The following is a 20,327-nucleotide window of genomic DNA, read 5'->3' as shown; positions in this document are numbered from 1 at the left end:
ATATACATACATACAGAGACCAACAGACAAAAATTCTAACAATCATTGTTTTGCGTGCTATTTACGTTGATAAAGGTCCCAATAATATTTTTTATCAATTATTACATTTATCTTACATGTACAGACAGGGACATTTTTATTATATGTATTGATAATTATAATTTTGTATGTTGTACGCATAATAAATTGTTAAATAAATAAAATCAGGAACATGTTATTTTATATAGAAACCCCTGACTGTTTCCCCCCTTACTCTACCTCACCGCACAGCTGATCAAATGTCAATTGTCAAGAAAATGGAGTTTTGTTACGCATAATAAAATATGATAAATGTTTCAATATGAAATCAAAATACATAATTCTGAAAATCTGTCGGGGTTAGAATGGAAAATTCAACTCCATTTCAACCTTGGACAACTGAAGATAGTTCGAAAAATATTACAACTGAAAGAGAATTAGTGGATGACGCGAAACTTCATCGGGAAAATGTCAATCATCCAAAACATAGGCAAACTGCGTCTTACGATAAAGAAAGTGTCGTCGCTCCTAGTGCCGTTCCTGGACCATCGACTGCCGCTGGTGCCGGTATTAGTCCAGTCGGTGGTAACGTCTCCAAGATGGACTCCAGCAAAATAGCTTCCATGCAGCAAATTGTCGAGAACACTCTCAGGTAATAAAAATTAAACTAATTCTGTGTGATGCTGAACTTATATCTAATCAAGCTGCTTTTCATAACTACTATAATATAGGTTTATATTAGCTAATAATGGTGTTAGATTACATATAAAAAAGAAAAATATATATATATATATCAAAGGTAAACAATGCTCCAATATGCTATATCTATACAAATAAAAATTTGAGTGTCTGTTTGTAATATTAAAATTAGCGCTTTTTAATAAATGCATATGGATGTATACAGGGTACAAATACAAAAAATAACATTTTTACAATTTTTGTCTGGCTGTCTGTCTGTTTGTTTGTTCTGGCTAATCTCTGAAATGGCTGGACCGATTTCGACGGGACTTTCACTGGCAAATAGGTAGTTGATGTAATAGAAAGCAACTTAGGCTACTTTTATTTTAGAAATTTATTTATTTTATAACTGTGAACCGAACAATATTTTTTTTTAATTCCATCCGGACAAAGAAGAAGATGAACCCCGAGTTGAAATTACTATAAGTCAAAAAATCAATAAAATTTTCTTAAGTTAGATATTAATTACTACAATTTTAGCAGAGACTCAAATAAACTGGACACAGGTTATCCAGATGAGAATGTGAGGCTATATAGACAGTCACAAAAATATATTTATTAACTGTTTAAATAATATGAAATTAAATAGTCATCTTAATAATATAAGTTGCATTAACTTTTCAATGTGTTTTATAAATATTTAATTTATTTACCTAATATTAACTCTGGTGTAGTGGTGCGTGTAGTTGCCTAAAACAATGACTGTTTGAGAAGTTGATTCCCGCCCAGGATGGATATTTGTATTTGTTCAAATATTTCTTGCCAGTTTGGTCTATCCTTGTAGGTCTCCCCATTTTGACTGATAGCAATTGTTACTCATAGTAAGGAACATTTCCACCAAGCCGCAGTAGAGCAGTGTGGTGGATTAAATTCCAATCCTTCTTCTACATGGAGAAAGAGATCTATGTCCAGCAGTAGCCCGTTAAAGGCTGAATCATAATATTAAAGTAAAAATCTTTAATATCAAAATACCTAAACAAGTTTTGGTTCAATTAAGCCTGTAAATAACTGTTGTAGTGGAGAAATATATACTTTAGTATTGTGAATTATGAAAAATAATATTTATATTTATAATTTCTAAAGTGATGACTCACAAGTTAAATGATGATCTTTTACTTCTACAAACTAAGAATTTACATTATCTATAAGACAGAAAAGTTTACATAGATATTTTGCATTAATATTTTTTTTTACTACAATTTTAGCCAAGAAGGTCGACAAAGAGTGTCTCAGCTGTTAGAGGCAGTGGAGGCTCTGAGTGGAGCGGAGAGACTTTTGCTTTATCTCCGTCTACCGACTGGTGTACCTCCACATGACCCTCTCAAGCAGCCTATCAATCCTTTAGGATCCAGGTGATTACATTCAAAATACATTTTATATGCAGGTCATCTAAATATGTAATTGCTACTTCATGTTTATTCAATGTACCATTATTATCAATACATAAAGATGGTATCTTATAAGATTATTATAAGTAATATTGCTGTGTCATGCGTGACTTGAACCACATCATATTTTAAAAATAGATTTTCGTTTATTTTTTATAGAGCTGAATTGCAACAAACCGTTACATGGATACAGACACATTTAGAAGTGGATCCTGATGTTTCATTGCCTAAACAGGATGTTTATGATGAATACATGTGAGTATTTTATATCATATTGAACTCAACACATAAAGACCTTAGAGTCTGTAAATATCTCTTAAGTTATCTATCTCTCTCCCCCATTCTGAGCTCACGTAATAATGGATGTACCATTATGTGACAAAGGCCAGTCTCGTGAAATAGATGATATGTAACTTAATTCACCAGATTGCTTCACTGATAATAATTTAACTACAATTAATATTTAACAGTCATTATCAATTGATTACAATAAAAGCGGGAACGATACATACCGTCAGAGGAAGACCTTATTAGATAAACGAGGAGGAGACAACTAGCCTGTTTCACATACTTTCCTAGCTACAAACAGAACCTCCTACCACGGCGTTATTAGAAGTTTTGTACTACTATACCTGATCCGTATATGAGCTATCTATCTTATTATATCTTTAATTTTTTATAGTAACCACTAATATAGAATTGTTAATTATTGCTCATTCATGTGAGTTCTTTAAATACCTAATAAGAAATGGTATTTGGAAAGCAAATAAATCTTAATCTATTGTAGAATAGATTTCAGTTTTACTGTATTATTGCGGGTTCGGATTGTCTGAGTTTACACTTATATTTATTTATATATGTTTTATTTCTGTCTATTTATCAAATAAAATATTATTTAGCTATAACAGTTGGCTGTTACCTGTAGCACCAAACATTAAGTTTCTTACTGTAGGATCAGACGACTGTGTGTGTATGTTATAATAATATATTAAAAGTCATTACAAAACCATATGAAATACTAATAATCAAGTCAATGAAATATATATATCTTATTACATACAATCAAATTTAGTCAAAATTTGTAAATTTTCGAAAATTGAATATAAAGGTATAAATGGTTTATATCATGCTTTTATCACTGAAGATACTGTGTTCATGCAATCTGACGTAACTCAATGTCATTACTATTTTTATCTGTTTTTTATTATTTCCCTAATAAGGGCTAGGCTACAAAAAAAACTGCCAAAAAGGAATCAAACATCTGTTATCATATTAATTTACTGTGAGTAGATTAGATTAAAATAATGACTTGTGATATGTTGGTGGCCAATAATAGAGAATAAAATGTTGATTTGTGTAGATAACGATTAATAAAAAATAATTTCATAACTTCAGCGAAAATAAAATATTTTTAGTAAATTTATTGCATTTATTATAGGTACACATTTTGTGTTATCAAAAAAAGAACCGTAACAATTTATTGTCTGATTATTATTATTATTAATAATAATAATAATAATATTATTATTATTATTTCACTGAATGTCACTCCGCCCGCCCAATACATAATAGATACATATATTATAATAACTACTTATATAGATAATATAGTAAATTTACTTATACTTTAAGCGGGTGGAGGAATAATATTATTATTATTATTAATATTATTACTACTATTACTACGACAATCGCTCAGGTGTAGTGGTGCAAATAGGCGCCTAAAACACCGACTTGCGGGTTCGATTCCCGCTCGGGATGGATATTTTTATTTGTACAAATATTTCTTTCCGGTTTGGACGTCTGTCCTTGTGGGTCTCCCCACCGTGCCTAGGAAAACACGTAAAGCAATCGGTCCCGGTTGTTATCATAAATCTCTGATAACGATCGTTACTCGTAGTAGGGAACATAATTATGCCCCAACATGCAGTGGATTACGCTCCACTCCTCCTCCTACATGGAAAAAGAGGTCTATGCCCAGCAGTGATATTAAAGGCTGAATCGTGGTCGTGATAGTTTTTAATTTCTTTATTATATATTAATTGTACAAAGAAATTTTCAATAACAGGAACGAATTATACATTAATGTTCAATACTGGGTGACCGAGCTTAGCTCGATATTTTTAGTAAATCGTCTGTTTTGGAAATCATATTTAAATACGAATTACATATTAATAAAAAAGGAATAATGTTTTTCGATCTTACCGACATAATAATAAAAAATATGAACTGGTTATTTAAATAAAATGTCACGAGTGCAATTAGAAAAAAAAGGGAAAAAAATCGACCTGGAGACATGAGATTAGAATTGGGGTCGTCTTGATCGGTCCCTTTTTAACGTAGGGAAAATCCTTCATGGATACCCTAAAGCGCGGGGCACCGTAGGGGAGTCAGACTCTTACTGAATAAAAACCACCACGTGTGTTCCGCCTATGCGCCTATGGCGGGATCACGGGGACGCTGAGCGCTTCCGCAATCTCGCCGGCGCCTACTCGGACTAAGGCTCGTTGACAGCGACCTGAGAGAGGCTCTCTTGAACACATAAAATCGCCTCAGTTCGTTCAGTTGATCAGGTAGGACCTGGGCCGCCGACCGCGTCTCCCGCGACGTGTCGGAAGCGAGTTCGGATCCCGTTCCCGCCTTCGTACACCTTCCCCAACATCACAGCGCTGCAGAGGGAAGAAACGGCGCTCCAGTTCTTCTCACTGCCGACCATGGCCACAATCACAGCCGGCAGCGAGAGATCCGCTCCAATGACCGCGGATAAGGCGGCGCGCTCTTCACACCACGCCGGGCAGGCCACGCGCGTGTGCTCCGCCGCATCCTCGGCGCGGACGTCGCAATGGTGACATCCCGACGTCGGCTCCCGCCCCAGCACTCGGCACAGATAACGACCGAAGCAGCCGTGCCCGGTTAGCATCTGCGCCAAGTGGAACGACACCGCACCGTGTCGCCTTTCGACCCAGCCGCGTAGAACGGGCCGAATCGCCGTCACCAGCTTCCGACTCGCGTTTGGGTCCTCGAGGTTCGCCGTCACGCGCCAGAAGACCGACGCGGGAGCTTCGGCCTCTAGTTCCCACGGGGGGCTGCTGGCGAGGAGACACGATACGGACACGCCATCGAACGCACGACCCCCCCCACGAAGAGGCGTCTGGAGGCGCGAGTGTTCCGTCAGCGGTCAGGAGCTTCGGCATCAGCCGCCGGGTCTTGATCGGTGCCGACCGGCCTATTTCCAACCTGAGCTATTATAATTACAATTTTTTAGACAAATGCGAAATTTACCTTCGTATTCTAATAATATTGTAGCCATTTTTTCATTGCCTAAAAAGAGGGATAAACGACATTTTCTTAAAATAAATCGTAGCTATATCGATTTCACAGGTCGAAGACGGGCAGCAGCGTCTTCGGTGCGACAAAGCCAGTACTGCGGTCACCAACCCGCCTGCCCAGCGTGGTGACTATGGGCAAAACACATGAGTTCACGTTATTTTTGGCGTCAACTTGTGGAGGCCTATGTCCAGCAGTGGACTGTATAGGCTGTAATGATATCGATTTATCGCCTTCAATAACCCCTGCATACTAAATTTCATGAAACTCGTTGGAGCCGTTTCCGAAATTCAGATTACATACATACAAGAATTGCTCCTTTAAAGGTATTAGTTAGATTAATCGAATTCATTGAATAGTTCTAAAAGCGCACAGATCATTTCGCCAATGTGTTATATATTGGAATGGAGACTACACCAAGGAGATTGAATAGTGCATAATAAAATTTAGTTTTTATTGATATAATAGAATAGTGAATAACAAGATACAACTTTTTAGTCAATGAAATACTAAATTATGAAACAATCTAAAAAAAGCTAATATAAACAATTAAATTTTATAAACAAATGAGGCTCAAGAAACATTATCGCAGGGAAAAAAACTTACGTAATATTCAAAGTGATAATGAGTAGGTACACCTAACTTATTGTGTTAACTCAAAAACTGATTTCAGTTACTATAAATAAAAAAAACAAAAAAATAATAATTTGCTTAACTGAGACTAATGAAGATAAAAAATTACTCGTATATTTTGGTAATATTATATCTTACAAACATTTTTTTTTTTAATTATTGTCTTAAAAGTTATATGTAATTTTAAATTCATAATAATTTAACTTTATATAATTTTTAGGTGTTTGTTGCTTCATTTAAATTATAATATTAATATGTAGGTACATATCTTTGATAACATTTCGTTATTTTTATAAATGCCAACGAAAATGTCTCTTGTTACTTCAAAAGTTAGACTATAAACGATTTGGAAATTCTTCATTCATTAATATTAATTTTACACTTTCTACTCGTATATCTATTAAGATATATTTTTTACAAATTGCTGCAAAATTTCATATATATTAATATATTCTCGTGTCACAATGTTAGTTACAATATTCCGCCGAAACGGTTGGACCGATTTTTATGAAATTCTTTGTGCATATCGGTTAGGTCTGAGGATCGGACAACATCTATTCTTCATAGTTATAATGAGTGGCGGATTGAGGGGGAGTTAAAAACATATATGGCAAAATAACGTTTGCGGTGTCAATAACATATATGGCAATACAACCCTGGTCAAACCCCAACCATTTACCCTTCGAATGCAGATTTATTAAAAAAAAAAAATCTGTTAATAAACTGTATGGTATTATTAGAATTAAATTCAAACTGTATTTCTGATATTTTAGTATCAGCGGCTCCAGTGTAAGTTTATTTAATTCAATCTATAGACTTTTTAAATATTAATAATTTTTTACTTTAAAAATGTTTGTTTTTTTTACTATTCAGATAGCAAAGGGTAGGTGTAGTTAACTCCATCTCTATATTCTATTATTCATTTTGTCGCTAATGTGACAAACAATAGTGTATACATATACCAAGATCTAACATTATTGTTAATAAGCCTTTGAGTTATTACCGTATAATCATACAACTCAATCTATTATCAAGTTTTTATTATAACATGTAAAGTATCTACAAATCATCCTGATCAGGATGAGTTTGACACGGTGAATGACAGATTCATGTTTTACCTTAAATAATGACACTAAAACATTTTGATTTTCCTCCTTAGGTTTTCCCGAAGTGCTATAATTTGGGGGTTTGGGGATGTTCAAGTATTACGTAACGCAATTTGGAAGGATCTTGTAAAACGTTACGATGCGTTACAGGGGCGCTGCAATTGGGTTACTGCAAACGCGTTTTTTTTTTGCGTTTTTGCGGTAGTTTGAGCATAGTTGTTTCATTTGGGTAAAAATGGTCAGTAAGGTCCTACGTAACGTTTATTGGGGGTACAAGAAAACGTTACGGCGTGTTACATGTGGGGAAGGGGTGTCAAAAATCTTAAAATTTGCGTTACGTAATACTAGAATGCCCCGTTTCTCCCGTCCGGTAACGCACCCGCAACTCTTCTTATGTTGCAGATGTCCTTGAGCGACGCTAGCCATTTAACATCAGGTGGCTTTGTCTGCTAAAGAAAATATTACTATTCTTTCAGTTTTGATTTAGAGGTTTTTCTTCAACAAAATGCATTAATCCCATTAAAATATATATTAAATAGTAATTTTTAATAATATAAGCCTTTATTCAGACGTAAACAGTTTCCAATAAAGTTTAACTTAATTTAACGACTGCTGAGTCGTCGACATCGACAGCACGGTCTGTGTGCCTTTTGCCAAAGGCCTCCCCCATTTCCTTCCACTCTGTTCTATTAAGTGCTCTTCTAGTCCATGTTATTCCTGCTATATTTTTTATCTCATCTTTCCACCTCCTAAACTGTCTACCTCGATTTCTTTTCCCATTCCTCGGATGCCAAAATATTGTGTTCTTATTCCATTTTTCGATCCCTCTTATTAGGTGACCAGTCCACTCCCACTTTAGCCATCTCACTTGTGTGGTTACACTCTTAATTTTTGTGCGTCTTCTGATATTTTAGTTTTGTATTCTTTCAGACTTTCTTATACTTAGCATACTTCTTTCCATAGTAAATTGACACGTTTCTAGCCTTTTGTATTGCGCTTTAGTTAAAGTCCAGTCTGAGCCCAAGTCGGACAGCCATACGTTATGACGGGGAATATACATGTATTATATAATTTTGTTTTGATGATGGTCTTAGTTTCTGTGTTCTTCATTATTTCTTTAAGCCCCCAGTAACGTTTCCATGCATTTCCGATTCTTGTGTCTATTTCCTTTGACATTATATCTGTGACTGAGATTTGTTGTCCTAGGTAAGTGTACTCTTTTACATACTTCACTGGTTCGCCATATAAAAAGATAGGGTCTTCGATTGCGTTTGTCAAGGCTTTAGTTTTCGAAGTGTTCATGGTTAAGCCTATTTTACGACTTTCTTTGTCCAAGTCTATGAGCATGTGTTGTAGTTACTCTTTGGTGTTGGCAAATAGCACAATGTCATCGGTGAATCGCAAATGTGAAAGTTTCTCACCATTTATATTGATGCCATACTCGTCCCATTTTAGTTGTCGGAAGACCTCTTCTAATACAGATGTGAATAATTTTGGTGATAATGGGTCTCCTTGTCGTACTACTCTGTTTATTTTTATTTCTTTTCCCTCTTTTTCTAGTTTTATTTTGGCTGTACTATTAGTGTATATGTTCTTTAAAATCCTGATGTATTTATGTTCTATTCTAGTTCTATTTGGCGTCTTAATTAGTTTTAGTCTTTTTTCCGTAAGTTCAATAACTTGTTCTGATAAGTGTCCTTTGTACTTTGAATTATTTTTAGTATTGGTGTCTGATCTTGCCGTTAGTATCTCATTAACTATGTTGTATTTCTGTTGATTGTCCAAGTTTTGAAGAGACGATTCTGTCACTAATTTGAGATTTTTCTTAATGCTGTCTATTCTTTGTTTGTTGATTGGCATTGACTTTTTAACTTTGAAAGGACGATTTAATTTCCAATTAGGCTATGGTTATTATTAAAATTTAAATTTGCTACGGTGCTATATTTCTCAAATGACTTTGGTTTATTTCTCAAAAAGTAGTCAATTTCATTTTTATACCGGCCATCTGGCGATATCCATGTCCATCTCCTAGAAGCTCTTTTTTTAAACATGCTGTTCATTATTTTAAAGTTAATTTCAAACGCCATTTCCATCAGTCTTTGCCCGTTTCTTGTTCTTTTCCCACTGCAGTAGGGGTCCAGTATAACTTCTTCTCCCTTTTGTGGCGTTCCAATTCGTGCATTAAAATCACCCATCACAATGCAGTTTCTGTATGTATATTCTTTTAAGGCATTGTTAAGGGATGAGTAAAATGCATCAATTTCTGAATTAGTTGCCTGTTCAGTTGGAGAATATATTTGCACTATAGACCACGTTTCTTTACCCGGAGGGATTTGAATATTCAATATAGCAATTCTGTCTGATATACCTATTATTTCAACGATAAAATTCTTGAGTTCTTTCTTAATCAAAAATCCTACTCCATTTCTCCCAGGAATTACGCCTTTGTAATATAATATGACTTGATTATACTCTTCTATAACTTCGCCATTTCTTCTCACCTCACTCAAGCCAATGATGTCCCATTTGATATGTTCTAGGGAGTACAGAAGTTCCAGCAGGTTGTCATCGTTTTTTAATGAAAGTATGTTATATGTAGCTATATATATTTGTTTTGATTTTTTGTTTTCCTTTTTCTTTAATAATGTTTTCGTTTGCAGGAGTAGGGTAGTATTTGGAGGGTAGTGGTCGTCATTCCCCACGGAGACCAGCCGTCTTGGGGACAGAGTTTGGCTGTTACCTTGGATAGATGTTTCCTGTATTTTCGGTTGGGTTCCATGTTGTTGATGTCTATTGTACGTTTTTTGATGTGGAGGGTGTTGAAAGCGACACGGACCTATTTCGTGCCACGTAGTCCAACATACTTGTTTTATTAATTTTTTTTTTTTTGGTGCCAAAGTAGATGGTTGATTAGGAGATTTATTTGAAGGACTAATGCAGTCATTTTTCCTTTTACCTATTCTATCTCCTTTCGGTTCTTTACTGATTATTTTATCTTTGATCTTTGACAAAATAGCAAATATTTCCTTTTGTCCGTTCTTCTTTTAGTTGGGGTAGAAGATGTTTCCTCAAGTTTCTTTGCTAAAGTCCTTTTATATGTAGATGTCGGAATTCAGTTTCTTTTTATTTCTAAGCACTTCAACTCTTCTCCAGTTTGTTGTGAAAGTTACAAGTATAGGGCGCGGTTTGTCGTCTTTTTTCTCTCTTAGCCGATTAACGTTGTTTATTTCATTGGGTGTAATGTAAACATTCATATATTTCTCTATCACTTTAATGACGGTTTCAATCGGGGACTCGTCGTGTTGTATCTCTTTTACTCTGAAAATGATGACGTTATTTTTTCTTTTCTCTTTTTCCATGGACTTAATTTTGTTATGTGGGATCTCGACTTCTGTTCTTAATTTTTTATTGTCTTCCAAAAGAGTCATAAGTGTATCACTAATACTTTCTGATACATTTTTTGTAACTGCTTCGGTTATCTCCCTTGTTTGAACTGCCATTGCCTCATTCATTTTACGCAAAAAAATTTCCATTCAATAATTATATAATTATGATTATTAATCACTATATTCGATCGTTTAACTGACTGACTGTTAAAGATACAGTTGTTTTTCAGAGCTCATTGTATGAGTAGCAACATGAAGCCCTTATCGACTGCCGACTTCGGCAAAGTAATGAAACAAGTTTATCCTACCGTACGTCCACGTCGGCTTGGAACTCGTGGCAATTCAAGGTACACAAATTTATATAAAACAATCATTGCAAATTTAATTTTTAAAATCAAAAGATTTAATACATACAATTTTATTTATTAATTAATTTATTTTTTGCTAGATATTGTTACGCTGGTCTTCGTAAAAAAGTTAAACTTGAAGTACCACAATTACCCGCCTTGAATGAAACATCTAAGGTACGTTTTAACTTTATGAGAGTTAAAAAGGTTGTTTTCATTTGATAATTTATTTAAATTATTACTATTTTTAGTATATACTTGTACCTATGTTTACAAAATTTCAGGAGCCAAGTGGAACTATGAAGGAAAGTGAAAGAATTGTGTGCGATTGGGCTGAAAGTAAATTCGGTAAGTATTGTTTTTATTTTATTTATAAAGATACGAAGTGTTAGCGCTGTTATCACAACAACTGTAACTGAGAGTGTTCGAGGGCTACCTCTAAATTATTGTATAACTACTTTAAATTCTAATTTGATATTTTTTCATAAATATTAATTTTGGATATGCTATGTGGATTATTAAAGATGTTAGCTATGTAAAGGTGTTTCGAATGTATAGTTCGTCTTTGTACGTCAACAAAACTCTGAGTAAATATTATTAAAGGTTGATGGATGACAAATGCTTTCATGGTAATTAGATGAGGAAACAAAAGTATTTGAAATTCGATATTTTTTTGGACATTTTTGAATTTAAAATTTAATCAAATATGAATTAAATGGTAATAATGAACTGTTATGTAATGAAATATAATTGTAAAAATGTAAATGATTTTTAAAGGCATGAAGTTTTTGAATATATCTGAGCTGTCAAGGCACCTGGTTTCTAAGAGCATTACTCCCCGAGCATCATTAGGACCTGCTAGCACCTCCCCGCCGCCGCTAGCTTCTATTCACGGTAATTATACTCAATATTATAAAGAAGAATCGTTACAATTGTAACAACTGTATCTTACACGTCCTGTTACCAACATTACTTAACATATTTGTATTTCTAGGTCCGCCGGAAGAAGTATCGGGACCTCAAATAATGAAGCAACAATTGAAACGAAAGTTACAAGTGAGTGTTATTTTAGTTTTATTTAATTTAATTAGAAAGTATAATAGAATTGTCTAATTTAACTATATCGAACACTAGACGCAGGGAACCCCCGGGCGACCGAAAAAGAACAAGGCACAGGAGATCGCCGGCGAATCACCGCCGTCCACTTCGTACGTGAGCCAACACCCGCCCGTGAAACATGAAAGCGAAGTAGTGTCCGAGCCTGCGTATGTATATCAACAAGCCTACGTACCCGTGTACGACGTACGGCCGACCTTCCCGTACAGCGAGCCCCCGCGTGCGCATCCCCCACACCCCTCTCATCCGACGCACCCGCCCCCTGCGCCGCACCCACCCATGTCCGTACACGAGTACCGCCCCGACCCCTACGTCTTCGACCCGCCATACGCGCACCGGGACATCTCCGCCCCTTCCGACGTCGCTCACAACCTTCCGATCAATCTTAGCAGCGACGCCTCCCTTGACCTTTCGACCGAGCGAACTGAGTGGCAGAGACGCCGGCCCCCCGACCCGCCAGTAACCCGCCTCCCTCTACCCGGGAAGAAGCTGATACTGGAGACGTATCAGAGCGAAACGCAAGCCAGCTCGCCACGGTCCTCGCAGATTGACACGCGCACGGTGAGCCAACCCTCCGAGGAGTTTCCGCGCAGCGAGTATTTGCCGAAGAAAATGAGAGCGGCGGAAATACTTGGTGGAAAGCTAGCCGCTGCGCGCCAGCCGCTAGCCAGCGCCGACCCAGTATCCTCGACCGCCTCAGTCGCCGTGGAGCCGTCGGTTCGTCCAGAGGTTGCTTTTTTAGAGGATCCAAAAAACTTAACGAGCCGGTCCAAAAGCACCGCCGCGGCGCTGGCCCGGGAGGAACAGGAGGCGGCGAGTCCGACACGGTCGGTGAAGGCTCCGACGCCCAAGTGTGATCGCAATAAAATCCGAAAATTTTGCGGTCGTAGGAAAGGATTATCTCCAGATAGGACAGAGCAACAAAAACGCCCCGCGACGCCCGATTCCTGTTGTGGTCTAGACGGTATAAATATTAAAACAGGAATGATTTGTGAAGAGAAACATTCAGAGATTTTGAATCGAGAACGGGTTATCAGCATCTGTAATATCGATAAACACGATCTGGATGATTATCTTAATGAAGGAAATAGTCAGGAGCACGAGGAAGAGCTATTACAATATTTTCATCAGCGCGACATTGATTACGACGCGACGGCAGATTCGAATACAACTGAAAATCCAGTTACTTTTTTAGAAACAGGCCAGGACCCACACGACGAGCACAGCCAAGGGAAAAATGAAAAAATATCACAACTGCGTGAATTACTAGCTAAAAATTTAAAGAATCATACACAAAGTGGGTCCACGTCTCAGAACGTAATAAATAGTCATCAAGAACCCCAAGCACCCATTGATAACAACCACGAAGTTCATATCACAAAAACTCCGATTTCTGAAGGGGCATTTAAGCCAGTTGGTAATATTACAGAAATCGTAAATGGTACTACTTTATCAAAGGAACACGAAGTCGATATAAGTAAAAACTGTGATACAATATTAAATGAAAATGGGATTTCTCTTAATCGTCCTACAGAAAATAATCATAGCCAGCTAATAAGCTCCTCTGGATCTCATCTTTATAATGGTAATGGCCACAACGAACCGCAAAGTCCGACCACTAGAACCCAACAATACGATTTTGTACCAATTTCAGATGGGTGCCATTCACCTGGAAATTTTAACTCAAAATCTCCTCTCAGCTTTGGGCATAGAGGTCACAGCCCTTCAAAACTGAATAAAACTATAATATTAGGTGGATCCTTACAAACATCACCTATATCACATAGTACGGCCGCTAGCCCATTTGTTAGTCCAAGAAATACACCAGTGCCACGGTCGCGTTATTGTTCTCGACCCATACCGAAACACAACGGCAGAAAAAAACGAAATCTTCTAACGTTAGGCGTAGGTGACCATTGTTCGAAACCGTTTGCCATACCAAATGATCAAAAGTTTATAACTTCTAAAGCTTCCATGTGCGGACCAAGTATCAAGTATTGTCAACCGATGTCGGCACCGCCATCACCAAATATCCTTTCAAATTATAAACAGCAATTAGTACAAAATACAACGATTTCAAATGGTACAAATAATGTATGTTTGAATTTCGTACCAAACGTATTTCGAGATAATATGAACGGTGAATTGTCTCAGCCATTATCAGCAGATCCTTTATCAAGTGAAGTTAGTAGATTTTTTCAAGAACCAGTGTCTAATTATAGATTAAGTCACGATGCTTCGTTCAGATCACAATCTGTTCCACTTAAGCAAGCAACAATGAATATTGGCTTATTGAGCTACAATAACACCCCTGTAGGATCAGTGCCGCCAACACCTGTACCAAATGAGTTTTGTGATTTCGGTTCTCTAGCCGACACGTGTGATATATCAAAGGCTGGTCTTAATCCTGAAACACTAGATAAAATATATGATGCTATTGATAGTAGTAACGATGTACTTAATGCCGAAACATCAGCGAATATTTTGGAAACTAATGATACCCTAACAAATGGTTGTGACTCTTTGCCTAATCAACAAATTTTAACTGAGGAACAATTGAATTCTTTTATTCCGACTAGCGGTGCACTAATCGATAGAAATTCTCAATTTAGCGAATCTTTTCCCAATGATACATGTGATGACGTCGAAGAGTTTTTAAAACGAACGAACAGAATAGAATTCGATGTAACCGAATTAGTTACTGAAAAGAATAAATACTATACGTCCCGGTCAGTACCTAGTACTCCGCTACCATATAAGCGTACAGCCCCGAATTTACAAATCGACTCTCGTCGTTCTAGAGAGTTGTTTCCAACTGAAAACTATTCGGATGTATCCAACGGTATATCTTCAAAATCTGTACCATCGACTCCACAATTACCTGAAGATAGAAGTGTTTTTAGCTATAGTAATAGAGATTTCCTTATAAATGGAAATTCCGTCGATATATGTAATTCTAATCAAATGCAATCTGTTGTTGAAAATGATCAAGGGCTTACTTCTCCGCTTGATATTTTGCGTGAAGACATTCTAGATCCGTTAGCTCCAGCTGCCGATTTGTTAGCTGACCTCGACAAGATAGATGGAACACCCTATGTTGACCTCTAGTCGACCAATTGATTATCAACAGTTAGAAATAAGACTAGATTCAATATTTTGTACAGTTAGATATCGGATATTGGATATCGTTATAGAGTACAATATTTTATATGCCTTCAGTGAAGGTGAAGTTATTTCAGCATGTAGTTTGAAATGTGAATCGCACACTCCCAACAACATGAGTCAATATAATGCACCACAATAATGTGATAGGATATGTTATATCTCCATAGTAGAATAAGGAATAACAACAATGAATGAGATTCAGTTCATATATTTATAATTTACATTAATCTGGTTTCCCTCAAGTTCTTTCAGAAGGCCTATTATATTATTATTTATAAATGTGCAAAACTAATCATCATCATTACAGCCTATACAGTCCACTGCTGGACATAGGCCTCCACAAGTTTACGCCAAAAATAACGTGAACTCATGTGTTTTGCCCATAGTCACCACGCTGGGCAGGCGGGTTGGTGACCGCAGTACTGGCTTTGTCGCACCGAAGACGCTGCTGCCCGTCTTCGGCCTGTGTATTTCAAAGCCAGCAGTTGGATGGTTATCCCGCCATCGGTCGGCTTCTTAAGTTCCAATGTGGTTGTGGAACCTTGTTATCCCTTAGTCGCCTCTTACGACACCCACGGGAAGAGAGGGGGTGGCTAAATTCTTTAGTGCCGTAGCCACACAGCACGCAAAAACTAATATTAAGGGAATTATAAATATTGTCAAGCCATTAAAACTTTTCTATATTAGATAGTTGGGTCGGCAATATCGTGATTTTTATTTTCTTTAACGGGGCCAAATTAAGTATCTGATTTTGAAAAATAAAACATGTGCTTTATGACAATATGTAAGCTCATTGTAAAATAAAAGTAAACATCGAAATTTTGATATTTATATGTGACTAGCAAGAAACAACATCAACATAAAATTAAGTAACGATGTGCTAGGTGATTAATTCCTTATAAATAATGAATGTAGATAAGTAGTTTTAAACAGACCAAACAGCCCGCCAAGCGTGCGAATATAATTGGATTTCTTAAGAAGGACGTGTATGAATAGTATATAGTTTATAAATATGAATTTATTGTAAGTCAGCACAAAGATTTTTAATATATTTTATTACTACATAGGAGTTTTTCTCTTATATACTAAATTTAAAGGATCGCATGAAATGCGACCACGAATGAATTTTAAAAACGCCTTTATGGCTGCAGTGAGCTTATATAAGAAACCTAACAAAAAGTAATTATTATTGTTATAATGTCAGAGGTCAGCCAAAATCGTCTCAACTTTTGAGGGTAAATTGGATTTAATGTATTACTATGTTAATTAACAACTGTCTTTACCTAAAATTCCACGAGTGTTGGCTGACCTCAGTTGTTTCTGGTCGAGATAGACCTTAAAGTATCTGATTTTTTTTTTCACTACAGCTGTTAATTATTTTGTTAAAGCTTATTAATTATGCATTTTCATGCTGTACAGTTTGATGATATTGCATCAGTAAAGTGCACAGCATCCGAATGTCGTAGAAATTTATATTTATTTCCTTGTAATGTGCCTAAATACCTAATAAATATTATACGAAAAATAATATACAACAGGCTTAGTAGTTGAATTGTTAAACGCTAGTACAAATGACACAATGATTTGACAGGGATATACAATTATGTAAGTGAAACCGAAGACTGTTAAAGTTTATAAATATTTTGAAAGTGAAGCTATTAATTATCACTGAAAATTGTCTCGAATAATAGACATTGAATTACGAACAACGGCATATTCCAATTTGGTATAACATACCAGACGTCTTGTACCTTATTACTCTAAGTGTACGCTGTCAAGTTTCACGTGTTATTAGCGAGTAAGCCTCATTGAGATTTCATTGAAGACATCGAATTATAAACAATTCGATTGACGTGAGTGAGGGTGTCACCGTGACTCACGAAAATATTCATGTCTTTAATAAGATCTTTGAAGAGATTTTTGTATATAGATTAATATTACTTTATATAACATTTAGTTATTTAAGATTGTCTTTAATGTAACATCCATCATACGTCTAATTCTGGCTCCTTGTTATATATATATAATAAGAGTACTTAGGTATCATAATTTTTTGTCTAGCACTTACGATGTAATGTGTTAGGTATTAGAAATATTTGTGTAAAATTAATGTTTCACGTGTGATGTTATTAATATACAAATTGCACTTTTTGGACCCCCTTGGTGAGGCTGTAACCCCCCCCCCCCCGGGCCCCTTCAAACCAAGAAATCACGTGTATTTTTTTGTGCAAAGTAAATTTTAATTCTTAGAATATTGTATTTAAATACATTATTCTAAGAATTATAAGTATCTGATTAAATTAAAATAAAAATTAATCGTTGTGATACAAATTTCTAGACAGTCGTCAAGGTTGTTTGGTTGTTTTTTTGCTTTAGAAATCACGCGCTTAACGAAAAAAATTACACGTGATATCTCAATATAACCTCCTCCCTTCTTGTGATATTTCGTGATGTTTTTCCGAACCTCCCCCCCCCCTCGTCCTTCGAGCCTCACGTGATTAATGCACAACCTCTATGTAAAATTTCGACGCAAAATATTTTTAAGATAAAAGAAATTTACTTGGCATTTATCAATTTTTTGAATGACTAAATTATAATGCATAAAGTAATCTATTATGTTAAAAAAATCTATTTCATTTATTTATAAAAACAATACCCGTTTAAACGAGTGTACCCGATCAGTAAATCAGGTACATTGGGGTCGATAGGGTCGGCAACGCTCTTGCGATGCTTCTGGTGTTGCAGGCGTCTATAAGCTACGGTAATCGTTTACCATCAGGTGAGCCGTACGCTTGTTGGCAGACCTAGTTTTATATATATAAAAAGCATTGATCAAATTAAATTGATCCTTTTTAACAAACATTGTTTGTGATACTTAATAAAACGTATTTTAATGTAAAAGTAATATAAATACGTACGTTATAATTTGGTTTCAACACTCCTTCAATTAAAAATGCTAGACAACTGCAAAGAAAAATATTTTAATTGTAAAAATCATATCACACTTTATTGTATTACGAAACTGTAATCAGTCATATGATGGACATTTGTTACTTATAATTATTGTTGTGTACATATAACGTTAATTTTTGTAGACGTATAAAACATGACATTGTTTATTATTATTATTATTACAATTATGTTGTTCCGTTAATATTATTGTTTTTATTTCTTAATATTTTTATAAATGTACGATATTGAATAAGGTTTTTAAATATAAATTTTAAGTAAAAATATCCATGTTGTTGATTAGTGTTATGGATGTTAACACCACTTGCTGAACAGTGATAATAAATGGTACGATAGAAGTTAAACATTTATTTTATATTATTGCGTATCTCCTTGCACAAATTAAATTAAAGAATTTTAATTTGTTAAAAATTTAGTTTAAAGTATTACACTGAGACACCATCTCGAAGTCGTATTTTCATTTTTCAAGAGCCAAAATAAATCTTCTTATCTAAAAATATTTTAGTTTTCCATTATAACATTTTTAGTAGGTATACTTTACACTTTATACCTTACTAGCTGTTGCAAGCGACTTCGTCCGCGTAAATTTCTGTTATTATGATCGCAATTAAGAGGTTTTTTAAAGAATATATTTTAAAGCACTTCTACGTAAATGATATTTATAGTTTTATTTTCTTGTGGCAGAAGAACATACTGATTTTCTCCGCAACCCAATCTTGACAACGCGACATATAATTATGTGGCCGGGTAAGAAGCAGTCTTGACGTAAATCGATTTCTACATATATAAATGTTTACCCCTATGATTTATTAATTGTTACGGCAAAAGATAACTTAACGGGAAATTGGATTCTTTTAAAATTAAAAGGTAAATCATTTGGAATCATTGGGATGCAAGGTTTAAGCACTATTTGACCAACTGCTCTACCTTTCAAAACTATTGCTACGATCACGTGGTTTCGCAGAAATTTGACTTACCGTCGGGTCCTTGGTTTAAGATTTCTAAGTAAAATTATTGGGGCACCTAGTTTTAATTTGAGGGAATATGGAGGAAGGGTTTAAAGAATTAAGAAACTCCTGTGGGTAATGGACCACATCTTCTTGATCCATTACATTATCAATAGATGTGTAGGTAACTATATCTCCTGCCTCCCTCTCGCCCGCCGGCCAGCGCAGCGTCTTGTCTTGCGCATCATGTGCGCGTGTTAATTTTGTTGCGAAGTGATTTTAAAATTGTATTACCTTCAAAGATGTTAATTGAAATTAAGTGATGTCAAGGACAATTTTGTTTACAATTAAATACTCTTAATCAACAATACATTTATTTGGATAAGGGTTAATAATATGTTGATAAAATTGTTTGGCAAATAATTGGCATTAATGCATTTATTTCGACCAAATTTGATTATCATAAAAAGGTTATAGTGAGTCAATCTTAAAAGATAGATATACTTTCGCGGACAAATTTTTAGATCATTTAAAGAGGAATAATTCTTTCATACATATTTTTGGGTAACTTGAACCGTTCACGCAGCGCATGCCACGGAAGCCTTCAAATATGAATAATTTTTCCTGTTTTTGCAACATTTTCCACTGATTCTTCGCTCCTATTGGTCGAAACGTGATGTTATAACATCACCCTATTATCATCTCTTTAACGCGTTCAAACAACCAACCAACAAACAAAAAACTCTTCAGCATTATAATATTAGTTTAAATTAAATACTTGTGATGAATAACGTATTTATTTAGAAAAGGGTTAATATCATGTTTATAAAAACACCTTTGCAAATAATGCAATATTTTAGAACAAATTTTGTTAGTATAAAAAAGGTTATAGTGAGCCAACCTTTGAAGATAGATATATGCTATCGCGGACTTTTTTTAGAACTTTTAAAGGGGAACAGTTCCGTCATACATGATTTTTGCGAAACTTTAACTGTTTCGCAGCGCACGCAGCGGAAGCTCTCAAAGGGAAAAAAGAACCCCCGATTTTGAAACATTCTTCATTGGTGCTCCGCTCCTATTGGGTTTAGCGTGATGATATATAGCCGCCTTTCTCCTCAATAAATGAGCTATTTATATTAGTATAGATTAACGTGTGCGCACAAAGGCACGTTTTTTTATAGTCATG

At 35.5% G+C, this 20,327-nt stretch overlaps 1 protein-coding gene across 1 annotated transcript; it reads left to right on the top strand.

Moving 5' to 3' along the window:
• Window positions 1–223: 223 nt before the first annotated feature.
• Window positions 224–15,480, top strand: LOC123664570. The gene is made up of 9 exons (XM_045599099.1): window positions 224–670; window positions 1,962–2,108; window positions 2,304–2,399; window positions 10,827–10,943; window positions 11,045–11,120; window positions 11,228–11,291; window positions 11,721–11,837; window positions 11,938–11,999; window positions 12,078–15,480. The coding sequence occupies exons 1-9, from the start codon at window positions 384–386 to the stop codon at window positions 15,165–15,167; spliced, it is 4,056 nt and encodes a 1,351-aa protein (XP_045455055.1). The 5' UTR covers window positions 224–383; the 3' UTR covers window positions 15,168–15,480.
• Window positions 15,481–20,327: the final 4,847 nt, after the last annotated feature.

This window comes from Melitaea cinxia, chromosome 2, assembly GCF_905220565.1.
Source record: "Melitaea cinxia chromosome 2, ilMelCinx1.1, whole genome shotgun sequence".
NCBI classification, from domain to species: domain Eukaryota; kingdom Metazoa; phylum Arthropoda; class Insecta; order Lepidoptera; family Nymphalidae; genus Melitaea; species Melitaea cinxia.
Note: the sequence above shows the minus strand (reverse complement) of the source record. Positions and strands in the feature narration are given on the sequence as shown.

What these genes read in the sequence shown, in the direction of transcription:
- LOC123664570 (XM_045599099.1), top strand. Translation starts at nt 384, where the DNA reads ATGGAAAATTCAACTCCATTTCAACCTTGGACAACTGAAGATAGTTCG. An exon ending in ATCAATCCTTTAGGATCCAG is followed by an intron (nt 2,109 to 2,303) that starts GTGATTACATTC and finishes TATTTTTTATAG; the next exon opens with AGCTGAATTGCAACAAACCG. An exon ending in GGAACTCGTGGCAATTCAAG is followed by an intron (nt 10,944 to 11,044) that starts GTACACAAATTT and finishes ATTTTTTGCTAG; the next exon opens with ATATTGTTACGCTGGTCTTC.